Raw genomic sequence first — 17,353 nt, forward strand, 5'->3', positions numbered from 1 at the left:
ACATCATAATTCCCTGACTGTGCCAGGACTTCTAGTTCTCCCTGCTTGTTCCCCAGGCTTCTTGCATTTGTCTATAGGCATTTAAGATAACCCGCTGATTGTCCCGCTTTCTTGGTCTGAGACAGGAGTCCTCCCCTCTTGTAATCTCCTGCTTGTGCTTCCTCCCGGTATCCCACATCCCCACTTACCTCGGGGCTTTGGTCTCCTTCCCCCGGTGAACCTAGTTGAAAGCCCTCCTCACTAGGTTAGCCAGCCTGCTTGCAAAGATGCTCTTCCCTCTCTTCGTGAGGTGGAGCCCGTCTCTGCCTAGCAATCCTTCTTCTTGGAAGACCATCCCATTGTCAAAGAATCCAAACCCTTCTCTCCGACACCATCTGCGTAGCCATTCGTTGATTTCCACGATTCGACGGTCTCTACCCTGGCCTTTTCCTGCCACAGGGAGGATAGACGAGAACACCACTTGCGCCTCAAACTCCTTTATCCTTCTTCCCAGAGCCACGTAGTCTGCAGTGATACGCTCAAGGTCATTCTTGGCAGTATCATTTGTGCCCACGTGGAGAAGCAGGAAGGGGTAGCGATCCGAGGGCTGGATGAGTCTCGGCAGTCTCTCCGTCACATCGTGAATCCTAGCCCCTGGCAAGCAGCACACCTCTCGGTTCTCCCGGTCAGGGCGGCAGATAGATGACTCAGTCCCCCTGAGGAGAGAGTCCCCGACCACCACCACCCTCCTCCTCCTCTTGGGAGTGGTGGTCGTGGAAACCCCATCCCTAGGAAGGTGCATCTCATGCCTTCCAATCAGTGGAGTCTCCTTCTGCTCTGTTCCCTCAGGTGCATCATCCACTCCACTCTCTGCACTAATACCTGTGGAGAGAACATGAAAACGGTTGCTCACCTGTATTTGTGTTTCTGGTACATGGATGTTTCTGGTACTCTTTCCCCTTCTGGAAGTCACATGCCGCCACTTATCCTCGCTGGCCTTCTGTCCCCGCTGCGTAGCCTGCTCTGAATCTTCAGAAAGTTGTGCCCGCTGCAGCTGATCCTGACGTCTATCCAGGAAATCCTCATTTTCTTTTATGGAATGCAGGGTTGTTATTCGTTTCTCCAGACCTTGAATCTTCTCTTCCAAGATGGAGATCAGCTTGCACTTGGTACAGACAAAGTCGCTCCTATCCTGTGGAAGGAAGACGAACATGGCGCATCCTGTGCAGGTCACAACGGCGGATTGCTCAGCATCCATGTCCTCTTCCTTCTAAGAGCTCTCTCCAGGCAAACTCCTTCTGTTTGCCTCTCTGCTGTTCGCTGCTCAGCTGGTTCGCAGCTGACTGCCTTTTTATAACAGTCAGGCCCAGCTGGAACAAAGCACTCCTAGATCAAACTGGTCAAACAAGCAATCAAACAATCAAGCACACAGTCAAACTGCCAAACTGCCCCCCCAACAGACACTCAGATACTCACCAGCGCAGTCCCCCTACTGCAGCACTTAGCGTACCTCTGCTCAGAGGGATCCCAGGCAAACTCCTTCTGTTTGCCTCTCTGCTGTTCGCTGCTCAGCTGGTTCGCAGCTGACTGCCTTTTTATAACAGTCAGGCCCAGCTGGAACAAAGCACTCCCAGGTCAAACTGGTCAAACAAGCAATCAAACAATCAAGCACACAGTCAAACTGCCAAACTGCCCCCCCAACAGACACTCAGATACACCATTCTTACCCATCCTGGCTAATAGCCATTTATGGACTTAGCCACCATGAATTTATCCAGTCCCCTTTTAAACATTGTTATAGTCCTAGCCTTCACAACCTCCTCAGGTAAGGAGTTCCACAAGTTGACTGTGCGCTGCGTGAAGAAGAACTTCCTTTTATTTATTTTAAACCTGCTGCCTATTAATTTCATTTGGTGACCCCTAGTTCTTGTATTATGGGAATAAGTAAATAACTTTTCCTTATCCACTTTCTCAACATCACTCATGATTTTATATACCTCTATCATGTCCCCCCTTAGTCTTCTCTTTTCCAAACTGAAGAGTCCTAGCCTTTTTAATCTTTCCTCATATGGGACCCTCTCTAAACCCCTAATCATTTTAGTTGCTCTTTTCTGAACCTTTTCTAGTGCTAGAATATCTTTTTTGAGGTGAGGAGACCACATCTGTACACAGTATTCGAGATGTGGGCGTACCATGGATTTATATAAGGGCAATAATATATTCTCAGTCTTATTCTCTATCCCCTTTTTAATGATTCCTAACATCCTGTTTGCTTTTTTGACCGCCTCTGCACACTGCGTGGACATCTTCAGAGAACTATCCACGATAACTCCAAGATCTTTTTCCTGACTCGTTGTAGCTAAATTAGCCCCCATCATGTTGTATGTATAGTTGGGGTTATTTTTTCCAATGTGCATTACTTTACATTTATCCACATTAAATTTCATTTGCCATTTTGTTGCCCAATCACTTAGTTTTGTGAGATCTTTTTGAAGTTCTTCACAATCTGCTTTGGTCTTAACTATCTTGAGTAGTTTAGTATCATCTGCAAACTTTGCCACCTCACTGTTTACCCCTTTCTCCAGATCATTTATGAATAAATTGAATAGGATTGGTCCTAGGACTGACCCTTGGGGAACACCACTAGTTACCCCTCTCCATTCTGCGAATTTACCATTAATTCCTACCCTTTGTTCCCTATCCTTTAACCAGTTCTCAATCCATGAAAGGACCTTTCCTTTTATCCCATGACAGCTTAATTGACGTAAGAGCCTTTGGTGAGGGACCTTGTCAAAGGCTTTCTGGAAATCTAAGTACACTATGTCCACTGGATCCCCCTTGTCCACATGTTTGTTGACCCCTTCAAAGAACTCTAATAGATTAGTAAGACACGATTTCCCTTTACAGAAACCATGTTGACTATTGCTCAAGAGTTTATGTTTTTCTATATGTCTGACAATTTTATTCTTTACTATTGTTTCAACTAATTTGCCCGGTACCGACGTTAGACTTACCGGTCTGTAATTGCCGGGATCACCCCTAGAGCCCTTTTTAAATATTGGCGTTACATTAGCTAACTTCCAGTCATTGGGTACTGAAGCCGATTTAAAGGACAGGTTACAAACCTTAGTTAATAGTTCCGCAACTTCACATTTGAGTTCTTTCAGAACTCTTGGGTGAATGCCATCTGGTCCCGGTGACTTGTTAATGTTGAGTTTATCAATTAATTCCAAAACCTCCTCTAGTGACACTGCAATCTGAGACAGTTCCTCAGATTTGTCACCTACAAAAGCCAGCTCAGGTTTGGGAATCTCCCTAACATCCTCAGCCGTGAAGACTGAAGCAAAGAATCCATTTAGTTTCTCCGCAAAGACTTTATCGTCTTTAAGCGCTCCTTTTGTATTTTGTATTAAGGTCAGGCTTGACAAAGCCCTGGCTGGGATGATTTAGTTGGGTTTGGTCCTGCTTTGAGCAGGGGGTTGGACTAGATGACCTCCTGAGGTCCCTTCCAACCCTGAGATTCTATGATTCTATGAAGGGGTAGAATGGGTCCCCAAGGATAACTATAGGCATTTCAACATCCCAACATTTATTTTCTGGTCTGGGAAGTTAGTTCCTTCTGGCAGCTGTTAAAACAGATCAGAGTTCCTGAAGATGTGAGCGTCATGCACCTTTCCTGGCCATCCCACTTTGAAGTTGGTGAAACATCCCTTGTGATCCACCAGTGTTTGCAGGACCATTGAAAAGTATCCCTTGTGGTTTGCTTACTGACTGCCACTGGGACTGCCTCTGGCCTTTTACTCAGATGAACCAGAGGAACCTTTATGGATCCAGGTGCCAACTGACGGGAGAGTAACATGTGTCCTGGAGCAGCAAACCGTTCTGCTGGAACCTCAGAGGGAAAGAGGGAATGTCCCAGGAGCTGCTGAAGGAATGAGACTGAGGCCTGGTCTACACTAAGGGAGGGGGTCGAACTAAGGTACGCAACTACCTTAGTTCGAAGTACTCTCCCGTCCAGACGCCGCGGGATCGATTCCGCCACCGCCGTTTGCGGTGGTGGAGTTCCAGAGTCGACGGGAGTGCGTTCGGAGTTCGAACTATCACGTCTAGATTAGACGCGATATATCGAACTCCGAGAAGTTCAACGCTACTCGTCGACCCGGCAGGTAAGTATAGACGTACCCTCAGTCTCCTTGATTTCTCTGCAGCAGGGGGAAGCTGCATGGTCCCAAGAGCTGGCGTGGTTGAGACCAGCTCCTGCACTGCAGCTGAAGGCAGAGTCTCCTCAGGGAGTGAGAAGTGTGTATTACCTGTCATGGAGAAAATGTCCAGATTACAGCTATACGAGGGAGATACCCATTGCTAGGAAGCATAGGGAGATGTGTCCCAGAGGGGAGAACAGAGAAGGGTGATGGAATACAAGAAATGGCTGGGGAGGTGGGTGAGACTTCCTTTAACACTGCAGCAGGAGGCAACAGCACCTCAGGAAGGGAGGGGTTGGAGAGCCTCTCAGTGAGACAGCTGTCCAGTCTGTTAGCTGTGAGCCCTTCACAACTGAACAGGGGACAGATCCCACCCGAGGGAGCCAAGGGGTATGTGTCTTGCGGAGGTGGGCAGAGGGGGAATCTGGAAAAGGAATAGTGGGATTACAGGAATGTGCATCCAGGCACTCAGCCTGTGACTCAAGTTTTGAGAGGGGACTGTGTCACTGGCCTCCTGGAGGGGAGCAGTCACACAACTGACCTCTTGGGGATGGAGAGAGGGGTGACAGAGGGTACCCCAATCCAGCTTTATGGCGTGCTTGTGAAAATGAACTGTCTGTTTAGAATCATAGAATCACAGAAAATTAGGGTTCAAAGTGAAATCAGGAGGTAACTAGTCCAACCCAATGCTCATAACAGGGCCAGCACCAACTAAATCATCCCAGCCAGGGCTTTGTCAAGCCAGGGCCCTAAAAGCCTCTATGGATGGAGATTCCACCACCTCCCTAGGGAACCCATTCCAGTGCTTCACCACCCTCCTAGTGAAATAGTGTTTCCTAATATCCAACCTAAACCTCCCCCACTGCAACTTGAGACCATTGCTCCTTGTTCTGTCATCCGCCACCACTGAGAACAGCTGAACTCCATCCTCTTTAGAACACCCCCCCACACACACACAGATAGTTGAAGGCTGCTATCAAATCTCCACTCATTCTTTTCTACCTCAGACTAAACAAGCCAACTTCTCTCAGCCTCTCTTCATAAGTCATGTGCCCCCAGCCCCCTAATCATTTTAGTTGCCATCCTCTGGACTCTCTCCTATTTGTTCACATCCTTTCTGTAGTGTTAGAGGGGAATAATCACTTCCCTCGATCTGCTGGCAATGCTCCAACTAATGCAGCCCAATATGCTGGTAACCTTCTCGGTAACAAGGACACACTGCTGACTCCTATCCAGCTTCTCATCCACTGTAATCTCCAGGTCCTTTTCTGCAGAAATACTGTTTAGTCACTCTGTCCCCAGCGCGTAGAGGTGCATGGGAATCTTCCATCCTCATTTCCGGACTCTGTACTTGTCCTTGTTGAACCTCATCAGATTTCTTCTGGCCCAGTCCTCCAATTTCTCTAGGTCACTCTGGACCATATCCCTACCCCCCCCCCCCAGCATATCTACCTCTCCCCCCTCCAGCTTTAAGAGAGGATGTAGATCTGACTGAATAAATTGTTGTCTGTGAAAATGCTAATGACCCTCCTTACAGAGGGGAGGAAGAAATTCCCTGGGCTGGTAAGACACAGAAAGAGGCCATGAAAGGGCTGCTGGGAGAAGGCACAACGCTTTGCTCATAGAGCACAGATCACCGTCACAACCCTCTAGCAAAAGTGCTTGGAGTGGGGATCACAGGGAAAGTCCAAGAGGGGTGAACTTTTGCCATGGGCATAACCCTAGATTGGAAGGTAGGTTCAGTGAGGGCTAGACAACATGCAAAGTGCACTTACATCGTGAAATGATCAGACCCTTGAATACCAAATTCTCAGTGAAGACCTTGAACTGAGATCCCTACTGAAGGGGACACTGAGGGGTAAGGAAAGCCATTAACTAACCAGTTGTTAAGGTTCAGGAAGTAGCTGAAAGCCAAAATGTAATTTCAACAAACCACACTGTGGTGTAATAAATATACCTGGGAACGCCTAACTGTAATAAAAGATTTGATCTTATTGGTAAATATCATGATGGAAAGTGAGTTGCTAACGGTAAATCTTATGACAAAAAAATTTTGCACTAATGGTAAACCTATGAAAAGGTGAAGCAGGAATGATTTTGAGAGAAAGCTTTTGGACATACTAGAAGTAATCAACAAGACGCTGCACATGACTATTGCTTCCCAGAGAACACCTGTTCACAGGCTCAAAGCTTGTAAGAGGAGGGAAATGAAATATACCTGGTCTGCTGTCTGGAGAAGGAAACTGAGGCACAACACCTCATGGCATTGATGAATCCATGTACTGAGTTACAACTCGTTGGAAAAACACAATGGTTAACAACACTACACAGAAAGTACCCTAGACAACTTCTGATATCACTATGCTCATCTACAAAGTGTTGACAGGTACATACAAGTTTGGAAGAACACCTGTGGATAACACGACAATGTTTGGGAGTTGTATGGTCAAAAAGTAAAGAGAGCCTTGAGCACACTGCTTCTGCATCAGCCACTGACTAACACTCCTGCAGTGAACTAAGGGGAGAAGTGTGACATTCTGTGTCCCAAAACAACACTCTGGAAGCCCCATATTTACCTTGGTGATATGATTATGATGTCATTTTTTATAAAGTATATAAAATATGTGATGTATTTGTATACATGTATCATTTTTGTACCTAAAGTTCTGAAAGCATTGAAGGGCATGTGACCAGCTCCTTTACTCTGGACTCCATCTTGTGCCTGTACTTTTCCACTGACTGTGCTGGGGACTTGTCATAAACAGATAGTTAAGGGTTAATGTCTCTTTTACCTGTAAAGGGTTAACAAGCTCAGTGAACCTGACGGACACCTGACCAGAGGACCAATCAGGGGACAAGATACTTTCAAACCTCGGTGGAGGGAAGCCTTTTTTAGGTTCTTTGTTTTGGGGAGTGTTCTCTCTTTGGATCTAAGAGGGGCCAGACGTATATCCAGGCTCTCCAAGCTTCCTGAAATATTCTCTTCTATTCAGTATAGTGAGTATTAGAAAGGCAGATTAGTCTTTTGATTAATTTCTGTATTTGCAATGACCAGCTCCTGTACTCTGGACTCCATCTTGTGCCTGTACTTTTCAACTGACTGTGCTGGGGGCTTTTGCTTGGAAAAATGAAGCTCCCCCTACATGGCAGAAACTATAAAATGTGGAAGTAACATCATCACTTGGCCTCACTTCCCAAACAACTCAAAACGGAAGACATTAGAACCTGGGACTGAGCTGGGGCTGTGGTCCCAGGCTGAAGGGATTCTGGCCTTGCATGGAAGATTGGTGGATTGCTTGTACCATCAGCATGACACACTGATTCAAAGCCTGTCTAGTGTATAGAACTTAGATTGTGCTTTTGTTTATTTCCCAGATTTCAACTTTGTTCTTTACACTGCTACTTATAATCACGTAAACAATCGATCTTTCTGTAATTAATAAATCTGTTTGATATTATTTTACTTAATACAGAATGTTCTCTGAAATGTAAAAAGGGAATCTGCTCAGGCTGATGTATTGTCCTCTCCACATTAAGGGTGGGGCAGACTGGGAAATAAACTGATACTGGTCAGGCTTTTGGCCAGGGCAAGACGGTACAGCTCTTGTGTCCTAGGCTGGAGAGCTGGGGGGAACTGGCTGGAGCCTCTGTATTGTTAGTTCATGGCTGGCTAGAGAAATCATTCATGTAACTGTAGCTGGGTGTGTCCTTGGCTGTGCATAGCTGTGTAAGTGCAAGACCTGAGAGGATTGCAGCTTGTCACAGCCTCACAGTGTGAGAGGGGGCCCAGACTAGTTTGCCAGAGGGCTCGGCGGTCCCCAGTTCCAGGTTGCACCCCAGGGAATTCCTTCCCCCCGCCCCTCTCTTCCCCAGTGAACAGACCCTGTAAGACTGGGAGTCCATTTTCCTGTTGACATGTGGTCACTTACTGACAGAGAGACCGTGGTTATAGAAGGGAAGTCAGGACACTTGGGTTCTGTCAGCCCGTGTCTGTGTGACCTTGGAAAAGTCATGTCTCCCCGTGCCTCAGTTTACAGATCGGTGAAATGGGGAATGTTCATAGTGACTTTTCTTTGCTAGGTGTTTTGAAGACACATCAATGAAAGCCGCTACACAGTATAATGATAGTTACTGATGAGAAATAGTGATCTCCAATCCCTCAGCGACAGCCCCATGTGTTTGCTCTAAGTGCTTGTGTCTCCTCTTAGTGAACTTACTTCGGATCTCTCTGTCTACTATCTACCCATCTATCCTGAGAATTAGGCATTATCCCTAATTTTCTTTCTCATCAACTATAATTTTTAAATACAGACACACAAGCGTACAGAGCAGCCAGTTCCTCTATGACTCAGCGCAAAACCCACGAGTTTTCATCTCCCTTTGTGAAGGTTCCTTAATTGCTGTTTACTCCCAAAGCTGGATAATTAGCACAGAAATGGAGAGATGTTTGTCTACAGCCTGTTTACACTCAGCTCCTCCCTTCTCCTCTAGAGGCTAAGCGAACCCCACTGGGATTACACAGAGCTATATTAGAAACTGTGCACACCGTTTCTCGGCTCTCGGCATGGGATGCTGCTGCAGATGCTGACTTGAGAGAGGTGTGGGTCATTGATACCTGAGTGGGATTCCTAAGGAGGACACTTCTGTCTCAGAATTCACCGGTACCCATCTCTTGCTGAGACGCTCACCTGATCGGCAAACCCTGTGAAACTTGGGTGTGGAGGGATAGAGAGTAAGTCTGTTGTCCTTTCCACTCTGCACAACCATGACACATCCCAGAGCCCTTGCCATAAGTGATGAGTTTGATAAAGAATCACTGGCCAAAATGTCACTAATTTCTGGACACCCCTGCTCATCCTGCCTGATGGACTCCAGCCCTAAGGTGGTGCATTTCAGTGGCGCAGTGAATCCTTCAGGATGTAAGATGTTAGCAGATGTGCAGTACAAGGCAAATACTGAGACAATGTCCCGTGCTTTCCTCAGGCCCCAAATTTCTCCTAGCTTCACTCAAGAAGTCTGCTGAACTGTTATACCTGAACGTTTTTTTTAAAAAAAAACAATACTTCTTGACATAGATATGCAACATGTGATATTTCAGAACAAACTGGCAAATTCATAAGCAACTGGAAATGAGTTCTTCTAATGGAAGGTGTCAGACAGCCTTAACTACAGGTGATGCCACCAACACCACATACAATGATCAATCTATTTGTGAATCCCAAACTTCTATGCTCTTCGCTCCAATAATGTTGGTAAGAAGGAGTTCTGCAGGCCAAATAGGAATTATGAAAGTAATTACCTTTTCTCAATGTTATATGTTCAGACTTTCAATTTAACTAAATATTTCCTTGTTCATGTTATGAGAAACATTAAATTTAAATGCCTGATCTACTTTCTTTATCAATAGATCCATAGGGTTTAAGATCAGAAGGGACCATTTGATCATCCAGTCTAACCTGTTGTAAAACACAGGCCCATTAAATTTCACTCAGTTACATCTGAATTGAGCCAAAAGACGTGTGCGTGACTAAGGTCCGGTCTACACTAGGATTTTACATCATAGAATGATGGAGCCATAGAGTTATAACGGAATGCAAAGTATAGCTAGTCTATCCCCCTGACAAGATGCAGGATTTGTTTTGTCTTAGACATCTAAGACTGATGGCCATTCACACAACTTTGGAAAACCTCAACAGATGGAGCTTCCATGACTTCCCTGGAAGTCTGTTCCATTGGCCTCCTGTAGTTAAAGTTTGAAGATTTTCCTGAAATTTAATTTAAATCTGCTAGGCTGGAATTTTACCCCATTGACTCTTGTCCTGCCCCTCTATGGTAAGATAGAATAACTTTTCTCCACCTTTTTATGGCAGCCTTTCAAGTGTTTGAAGACCACTTATCATGTCCCCAAGTAATCTCCTCTTTTCCAAGTAAACATCCTGGTTTCTTAGGTTTGCTCATACAGTTTGTATTCCATCCCTTGCATAACATTTGTTACTTGTCTATGGATTCTTTCCAAATACTCTACATCCTTTCTATACCTCGGTGAGCAAAATTTGACACATTTCTCCAACTACCACCTAGACCACATGGAGTAGAGGAATACTATGATGTACTATGACTTGCATGTTATATTTCTGCTAATATAACAAAACATAGTATTTGCCTTTTTTTGAAACATTTTTCCTAATGTCAAACCTAAACCAACATTGCTGCAATTTAAGTCCATTGCTTCTTGTCTTCTCTTCAGAGGCTAAGGAGAACACTTTTTCTATCTCCTTGTAACAACCTTTTAGGTATTTGAAAACGGATATCCTTTCCCCTCTCAGTCTTCTCTTATTCAGACAAAACAAACCTATATCTTCCAGTCTTCCCTCATAGGTTGTGTTTTCAAGACCCTTAATCATCCTTTTCTCCAGTTTTTCCGGATCCGTTTGAATGTTTATCTGATTCTCTAAAGACTTGCAACCCCTCTCAACTTAGTATCATCTACAAAATTAACAAGTTTACACTCTATGCCATGATCTAAATCGTTGATGAAGACATTGGAAAGAACTAGACGCAGAACTGATCCCTGCGGAACCCCACTTGTTATGCCCTTCCAGCATCACTGTGAACCACTGATAACTAGTCTCTGGGAGTATTTTTTCAACCAGTTATGCACACACCTTACAGTAGCTCCATCTAGGCTGTATTTCTCTAATTTGTTAATGAGAAGATCATGCGAGACTGTATCAAAAGCTGTACTAATGTCTACATATACCACATCTGCTGCTTCCTCACATCCACAGGGCTTGTTACCCTGTCAAAGAAAGCTATCAGGTTGGTTTGACACGATTTGTTCTTGATGAATCCATGCTGACTATTATTTATTACCTTACTGTCTTTTAGATGTTTGCAAATTGATTCCTTAATTATTTGCTCCATTATCTTGCCTGGTACAGAAGTGAAGCTGAACTGGTCTGTAGTAGCCTGGGTTTCCCTTATTTCCCTGTATATAGATAGGCACTATATGTGCTCTTTTCCAGTCTTCTGGTATCTCCCCTGTCTCCCATCACTTTTCAAAGATAGTAATTAATGGCTCAGATCCCTCCTCACTCAGTTCCTTCGGAGTACTATAGGATCCATTTCGTCAGGCCCTGGTGACTTGAAGACATCTAACTTGCCCAAGTGACTTTTAACTTGTTCTTTCCCTATTTTAGTAGATGAATCTACCCCATTTTCACTGGCATTCTCTATTTCAGGTGTCCAAACACCACCAACCATCTTGGTGAAAACTGAAACAAACAATGGTTAATCACCCTCACTGCTAAATATTTAGCCCTAATTTCAAGCTGGAATTTGCCTCGCTTCAGCTTCCAGTCTTTTGGTCTTGCTCAGCCTTTGTCTGGTAGATTACAGAGCCCATTATTACCCGTGATTTTCTCCAAATTAAAGTCTCTGCTTGATCATCTTTTTGATAAGTTAAAGAGATATACACCTTCAAGTCTAACGATCCAGCATTTACTCTTATCCTCCAGTTATTTCTGTGGGTCTTCTCTGCATGGTCTCCAAGTTTTAAACATCTTTTTTCAAATGTGGACCCCAGAACTGCATGCAGTTTGTTTCACCAATCCCGTGTGCAGAGGTAAAATCCTTCCCCTGCTCCAATTCACCAACTCAATATTTTCCACTATTAAATCAAAGGTCTCTGAGAAATCAAGGTGTGTTGCATGAGTGTCGTTCCCTTGATCCACCAAATGTGTACCCTTGATCAACCAATGTGTACTCTCATAATAGGATGAAATCAGGTTTATTTGACAAGATCTGTTTCAGTTAAATACTGTTGGTGACTGGTATTACTTATATATCTAACTAATCCCATACCAGCTTCTCCATTGTTTCTTAACCTTGTCAATTCTTTTATATAAAAACAAAACTCTTTCCATTTATTTGTGAATACTTTATATATAACACAGGAATTGACGTAAATCTTTTCCAGGATTTCATTTGTTCTTAATATAATTAATAACCTCCTTTTTGTGATCCATAGCCCTGCAAACATGGAGTTTTCCCAGATGTCTTAACATTCTTTATCAATTTTCCTAACTTCTGATTTCTATTGCTGGCCAGCTATTTCCCCTTTTCCTCATTGTTACATATTGCTTCCCTCCCTCTAATTATTGCCTTCACTTTACCACTGAACTGAGTTTTTACCCAAAGTTGTTCACTTTGTTGACTGTGGAATTGTCAGTTTTCTGATATCTAATAAAATATTATCAAATAATTACCAATATTCATTCATATTTTTCTGTCTAAATTTTTCCTCTCAATCAGTTTTGCTGACAATTTCCTTCATCTTTAGGAAATTAGTCCTCTTGGAGCACTAAGTGTCTATCGATAGTACTGGTTGGGAACTGTCCATTTGAATGTAAATAAGTTTCATTTTTTTATTTTCCTCTCCTATATCATATGTCCTCATCTTTGTCTCTTGTGAAAAATAAAGAGTCCCAGACTATTCTATCCTTAATAGACACTGGGTGACTAAAACTGAGCACATTCCCAAATATGTTATGCTCCATCCCATATCTTGGGATCTGAACATTCTTTTGTTTTGTCCACGGCTGGGAATGAGCAGGTGTTTCTCTTGAGCTGCTATCAATGGTGCCCAGGTCCTTCCCCTGAGGTATGTTCTAGTTGGGATGTTTCTCCCAGTACATGTCATCTCAAAAGTTTGTTTTTTTTCCCCTCTGTGATTTCGAGCAACTGGTTGAATGGGGAACTCCCTTCAGTATGGACTCCCTATACTGGCTCTCATTGCTTTAAGGAACAATGATAAATAACCAGTATCCACACTTGTGTTTCCTGCGGGTGCCTCTTAAGTTTCCCCCACCACAAAGTGTAGGAATTATTAATGCAGGGAGCACAATACAAATATGGAATTGGATTTAGTAGGGTCATTGCTCATAGTTATTTTCTCTGAATAATGAAAATGTCATTTTTCAGTGTGTGAAGAGTGATCAATCTGCTTCTCCCATGAGAACAGCCTCCACTACTGCATGCAGTGTCTCATATTAACGTTGTCTCTCCATGTAGGGCATTTCTACTGTGACCATCATCTGAGATCCTGGGAACACACAGAAAGTCAGGGGAATACACAGTTTATGCAGGAGACACCCTTATACCTCAGAGTTGGACACTTTCTCCCCTACACCATGTCAGATTCTAACAGAACCGACTTCACCAACCCCTCCACCTTCATCCTGCTGGGCATTCCTGGCCTAGAGGCAGCCCATGTCTGGATCTCCATCCCCTTCTGTGCCATGTACGCCATAGCCATCTTGGGGAACTTCACCATCCTGTTCATCGTTAAAAGGGATCCGAGCCTGCATGGGCCCATGTTCTATTTCCTCTGCATGCTGGCTGTCACCGACTTGGTCATGTCCACATCCACCCTACCAAAAATGCTGAGCATTTTCTGGTTCAATTCCAGGGAGATCAGTTTCAGTGCCTGCTTCACCCAGATGTATTTCATTCATTCATTCTCAACAATGGAGTCTGGAATGCTTGCCGCCATGGCTTTTGATCGCTACGTGGCCATCTGCAATCCTCTGAGATATTCCACTACCTTGACAAACTCTACTGTGGCCAAGATAGGCTTGGCCGTGGTGCTGCGTAGTGGCATACTCACATTACCCTCTCTCTTTCTGGTGAGGCGGTACCCATATTGCAGAACCAACATCATCCCCCACTTCTATTGTGGGCATATAGCCTTGGTGAAACTGGCCTGCGCTGACATCCACATCAATAGTTACTATGGACTTTTTTATCTTTTCTCTATGATCGGAGTGGATGTGTTTTTTATCGCCGTGTCCTATACTCTGGTCCTCCGGGCCATCTTCCGCCTCCCCACAAAGGATGCCCGGCTCAAAACTTTTGGGACCTGCATCTCTCATCTTTGTGCTATCTCAGCTTTCTACATCCCAGATTTATTCTCCTCTCTCATGCAGCGGTTTGGCGACAATATGCCACTACATTTCCTCATTCTTATTACCAGTGTGTACCAGCTGGTGCCCCCCATGATACACCCCATCATTTACGGCATGAGGACCAAACAGATCCGGGACAGACTGCTCCAGCTTTTTACTCATAAGTATGCCTAAATGTTTTCTCCATGGGATTTGACTCTCAGATTGAGCTCTGTGCAGAGCTGGCTGGTGTATGATGCTGGACACTTACTGGACAGACAGAGACATTAAACCCTTCCCTGTCTTTAATGTGCTGTGTCAATGTGATGAACTGGGGAGTCAGTCTATGCACATTACACTGGGTGGCCACATTTCGAATTGCTGGTAGCTGCATCCCTGGAATTGCAATTTTGCCTCATCTCTTCTCTCAAGCCTAGACCCTGCTGTGTTTCTTCTCCCCAAGGCCCTGCCCCGTCACTTGCTCCTGTCTTCCCCTCCCCTTGTCAACTGTGTCTCAGTCATCTCTACAACCAGTGTCTTCTCACATCTTACAGCAAGTCACTTAAGGACACTGGTTAGTGTTAACATTGTAATTTTTATTCTTACTTTCTTGCTAACTCTGTGCAGAGACCCAATTATCACTCCTGGGATCTGTCTCAGCTCTGGGAGGGGAGTGGGGTGTAGTGGGATGCAGCAGGGGGCGGCTCTAGGCACCAGCAAAGCAAGCACATGCTTGAGGTAGCCCATTTGCAGGGTTGGCAGCCAGCAGGGATCCAGCCTGGGAGCTGACAACCAACAGGGGGCTCTGGGAGCTGTAGTTCCTTGATTACCTCCCTGCCTATAGAGCCTGCCCTGGAGCAGGGAAAGAACTACATTTCCCAGCATTCCCTTGGCCACTACCAACTGGATAGGAAGGAGGAGGACCTCATGTGTCAGCATGTGCTGTGAGTGGAGAGCTGCACTGTGGATGGTAGGGACCATATTTTAACATTTAAAAAAAGGACACTCCACGGTGAGGGAGGGTAGCTCCACCCTGCCACCATCCACTCCCTCCGACTGCCCCCCACAGAAACCCCACCCCATTCAACCCCCCCCGCTCCCTGTCCCCTGATCACCCCCTGCTGGGACCCCTGATCCTAACTGCCCCCCAGGACCCCACCCACTATCTAAGCCTCCCTTCTCCTTGTCCCCAACTGCCCCCTCCTGAGACCCACCACAAACTTCCCCCCTAGGATCCCACCACCTACCTCTCTACTGACAAAGCCTGGGACTCCCATGCCTGACCAACCACTGCCTGTCCCCTTACTGCCCCCCCCCCCGAATCCCTGACCCATCTAAACCCCCCTTCTCCCTGCCCATGATTGCCCCCCCAATCCTCCACCCCATCCAACCCCCCTGCTCCCTTTCCCTTGACTGCCCCCCCCCGGAACACCCTACCCCTTCTCCATCCCCCAGCCCCCCTTACTGTGCCACTCAGACACGCTGCTGCACACATGCTGCCATGCTCCCTCATTGCATTGGCAAATTCCCCATAGAAAGAAAGAGTGGAACAAAAGAATAATAAAGACACCTCAACTTTTCCTCATTTATGGAGGACAGTCTTATAATATGCATCCAGATATCCTCCAGTCACACAAGCTGAAAATTGTTCCACTTTACTGCTTTTCAGTAACCATATGGGAACCAATCCTGTCTGTGTTCTGTGTACATCTAAAATTCCTGCTGAATGACCTGCCCTGGGAGCGAGTTACCAGTGACCCAGGGCTGCGGGAGCTCAACCGGAGCCGCGGGAAGAGGGGACCCGCCGCAGTCATGCCTGCGGCAGGTCCGCTCGCCCCGGGCTCCGGTGGACCTGCCGCAGGCATGCCTGCGGGAGCTCAACTGGAACCAAATGCCGCCCCCCCGGGAAAGGGCCGCCCCACGCGCCTGCTTGGCGCGCTGGGGTCTAGAGCCGCCCCTGATTGCAGGGTTTTTTGGTGATAATAGAGGCCCAACTTAAATGTCTACCCCAAATTAAGAAACACAGTAAAAGAACTAAAAAAGAGCCACCGTGGCTTAACAACCATGTAAAAGAAGCAGTGAGAGATAAAAAGACTTCCTTTAAAAAGTGGAAGTCAAACCCTAGCATGGTAAGTAGAAAGGATCATAAACACTGCCAAATTAACTTTAAAAAATGTAATAAGAAAAGCCAAAGAGGAGTTTGAAGAACGGCTAGCCAAAAACTCCAAAGGTAATAACAAAATGTTTTTTAAGTACATCAGAAGCAGGAAGCCTGCTAACCAACCAACGGGGTCCCTCGATGATCAAGATACAAAAAGAGCACTTAAAGATGATAAAGCCATTATGGAGAAACTAAATGAATATTTTGTTTCAGTCTTCACAGCTGAGGATGTTAGGGAAATTCCCAAACCTGAGCTGGCTTTTGTAGGTGTCAAATCTGATGAACTGTCTCAGATTGAAGTGTCACAAGAGGAGGTTTTGGAATTAATTGATAAACTCAACATTAACAAGTCAGCGGGACCAGATGTCATTCACCCAAGAGTTCTGAAATAACTCAAATGTGAAGTTGCGGAACTATTAAGTATAGTTTGTAACCTGTCCTTTAAATCGGCCTCTATACCCAACGACTGGAAGATAGTTAATGTAATGCCAGTATTTAAAAAGGGCTTTAGAGGTGATCCCGGTAAGCACAGACCGGTAAGTCTAACGTCGGTACCGGGCAAATTAGTCGAAACAATAGTAAGGAATAAAATTGTCAGACACATAGAAGAACATGAACTGTTGAGCAAAAGTCAACATGGGTTGTATAAAGGAAAATTGTGTCTTATTAATCTAATAGAGTTCTTTGAAGGGGTCAACAAACATGTGGACAAGGGGGATTCAGTGGACATAGTGTACTTAGATTTCCAGAAGGCCTTTGACAAGGTCCCTCATCAGAGGCTCTTATGTAAATTAAGTTGTCATGGGATAAGAGGGAAGATCCTTTCATGGATTGAGAACTGGTTAAAAGACAGAGAACACAGGGCAGGAATTAATGGTAAATTCTCAGAATGGAGAGGAGTAACTAGTGGTGTTCCCCAAGGGTCAGTCCTCGGACCAATCCTATTGAACTTATACATAAATGATGTGGAGAAAGGAGTAAACAGTGAGGTGGCAAAGTTTGCAGATGATACTAAACTGCTGAAGATAATTAAGACCAAAGCAGACTGTGAAGAACTTTGAAATTAT

At 45.1% G+C, this 17,353-nt stretch overlaps 1 protein-coding gene across 1 annotated transcript; it reads left to right on the forward strand.

Annotated features, from left to right (window-relative positions):
* Positions 1 to 13,372: 13,372 nt before the first annotated feature.
* Positions 13,373 to 14,320, forward strand: LOC123363159 (olfactory receptor 52E4-like). The gene is made up of 2 exons (XM_045004050.1): positions 13,373 to 14,077; positions 14,168 to 14,320. The coding sequence occupies exons 1-2, from the start codon at positions 13,373 to 13,375 to the stop codon at positions 14,318 to 14,320; spliced, it is 858 nt and encodes a 285-aa protein (XP_044859985.1).
* The last annotated feature ends 3,033 nt before the right edge of the window (positions 14,321 to 17,353 follow it).

Source organism: Mauremys mutica, chromosome 1 (genome assembly GCF_020497125.1).
Source record: "Mauremys mutica isolate MM-2020 ecotype Southern chromosome 1, ASM2049712v1, whole genome shotgun sequence".
NCBI lineage: Eukaryota > Metazoa > Chordata > Testudines > Geoemydidae > Mauremys > Mauremys mutica.

Excerpts from the sequence above, each read along its gene's own strand:
- LOC123363159 (XM_045004050.1), top strand. The coding sequence starts at position 13,373 with ATGTCAGATTCTAACAGAACCGACTTCACCAACCCCTCCACCTTCATC. Across the intron at positions 14,078-14,167 it reads TCCGCCTCCCCACAAAGGAT|CGGTTTGGCGACAATATGCC; the intron begins GCCCGGCTCAAA and ends TCTCTCATGCAG.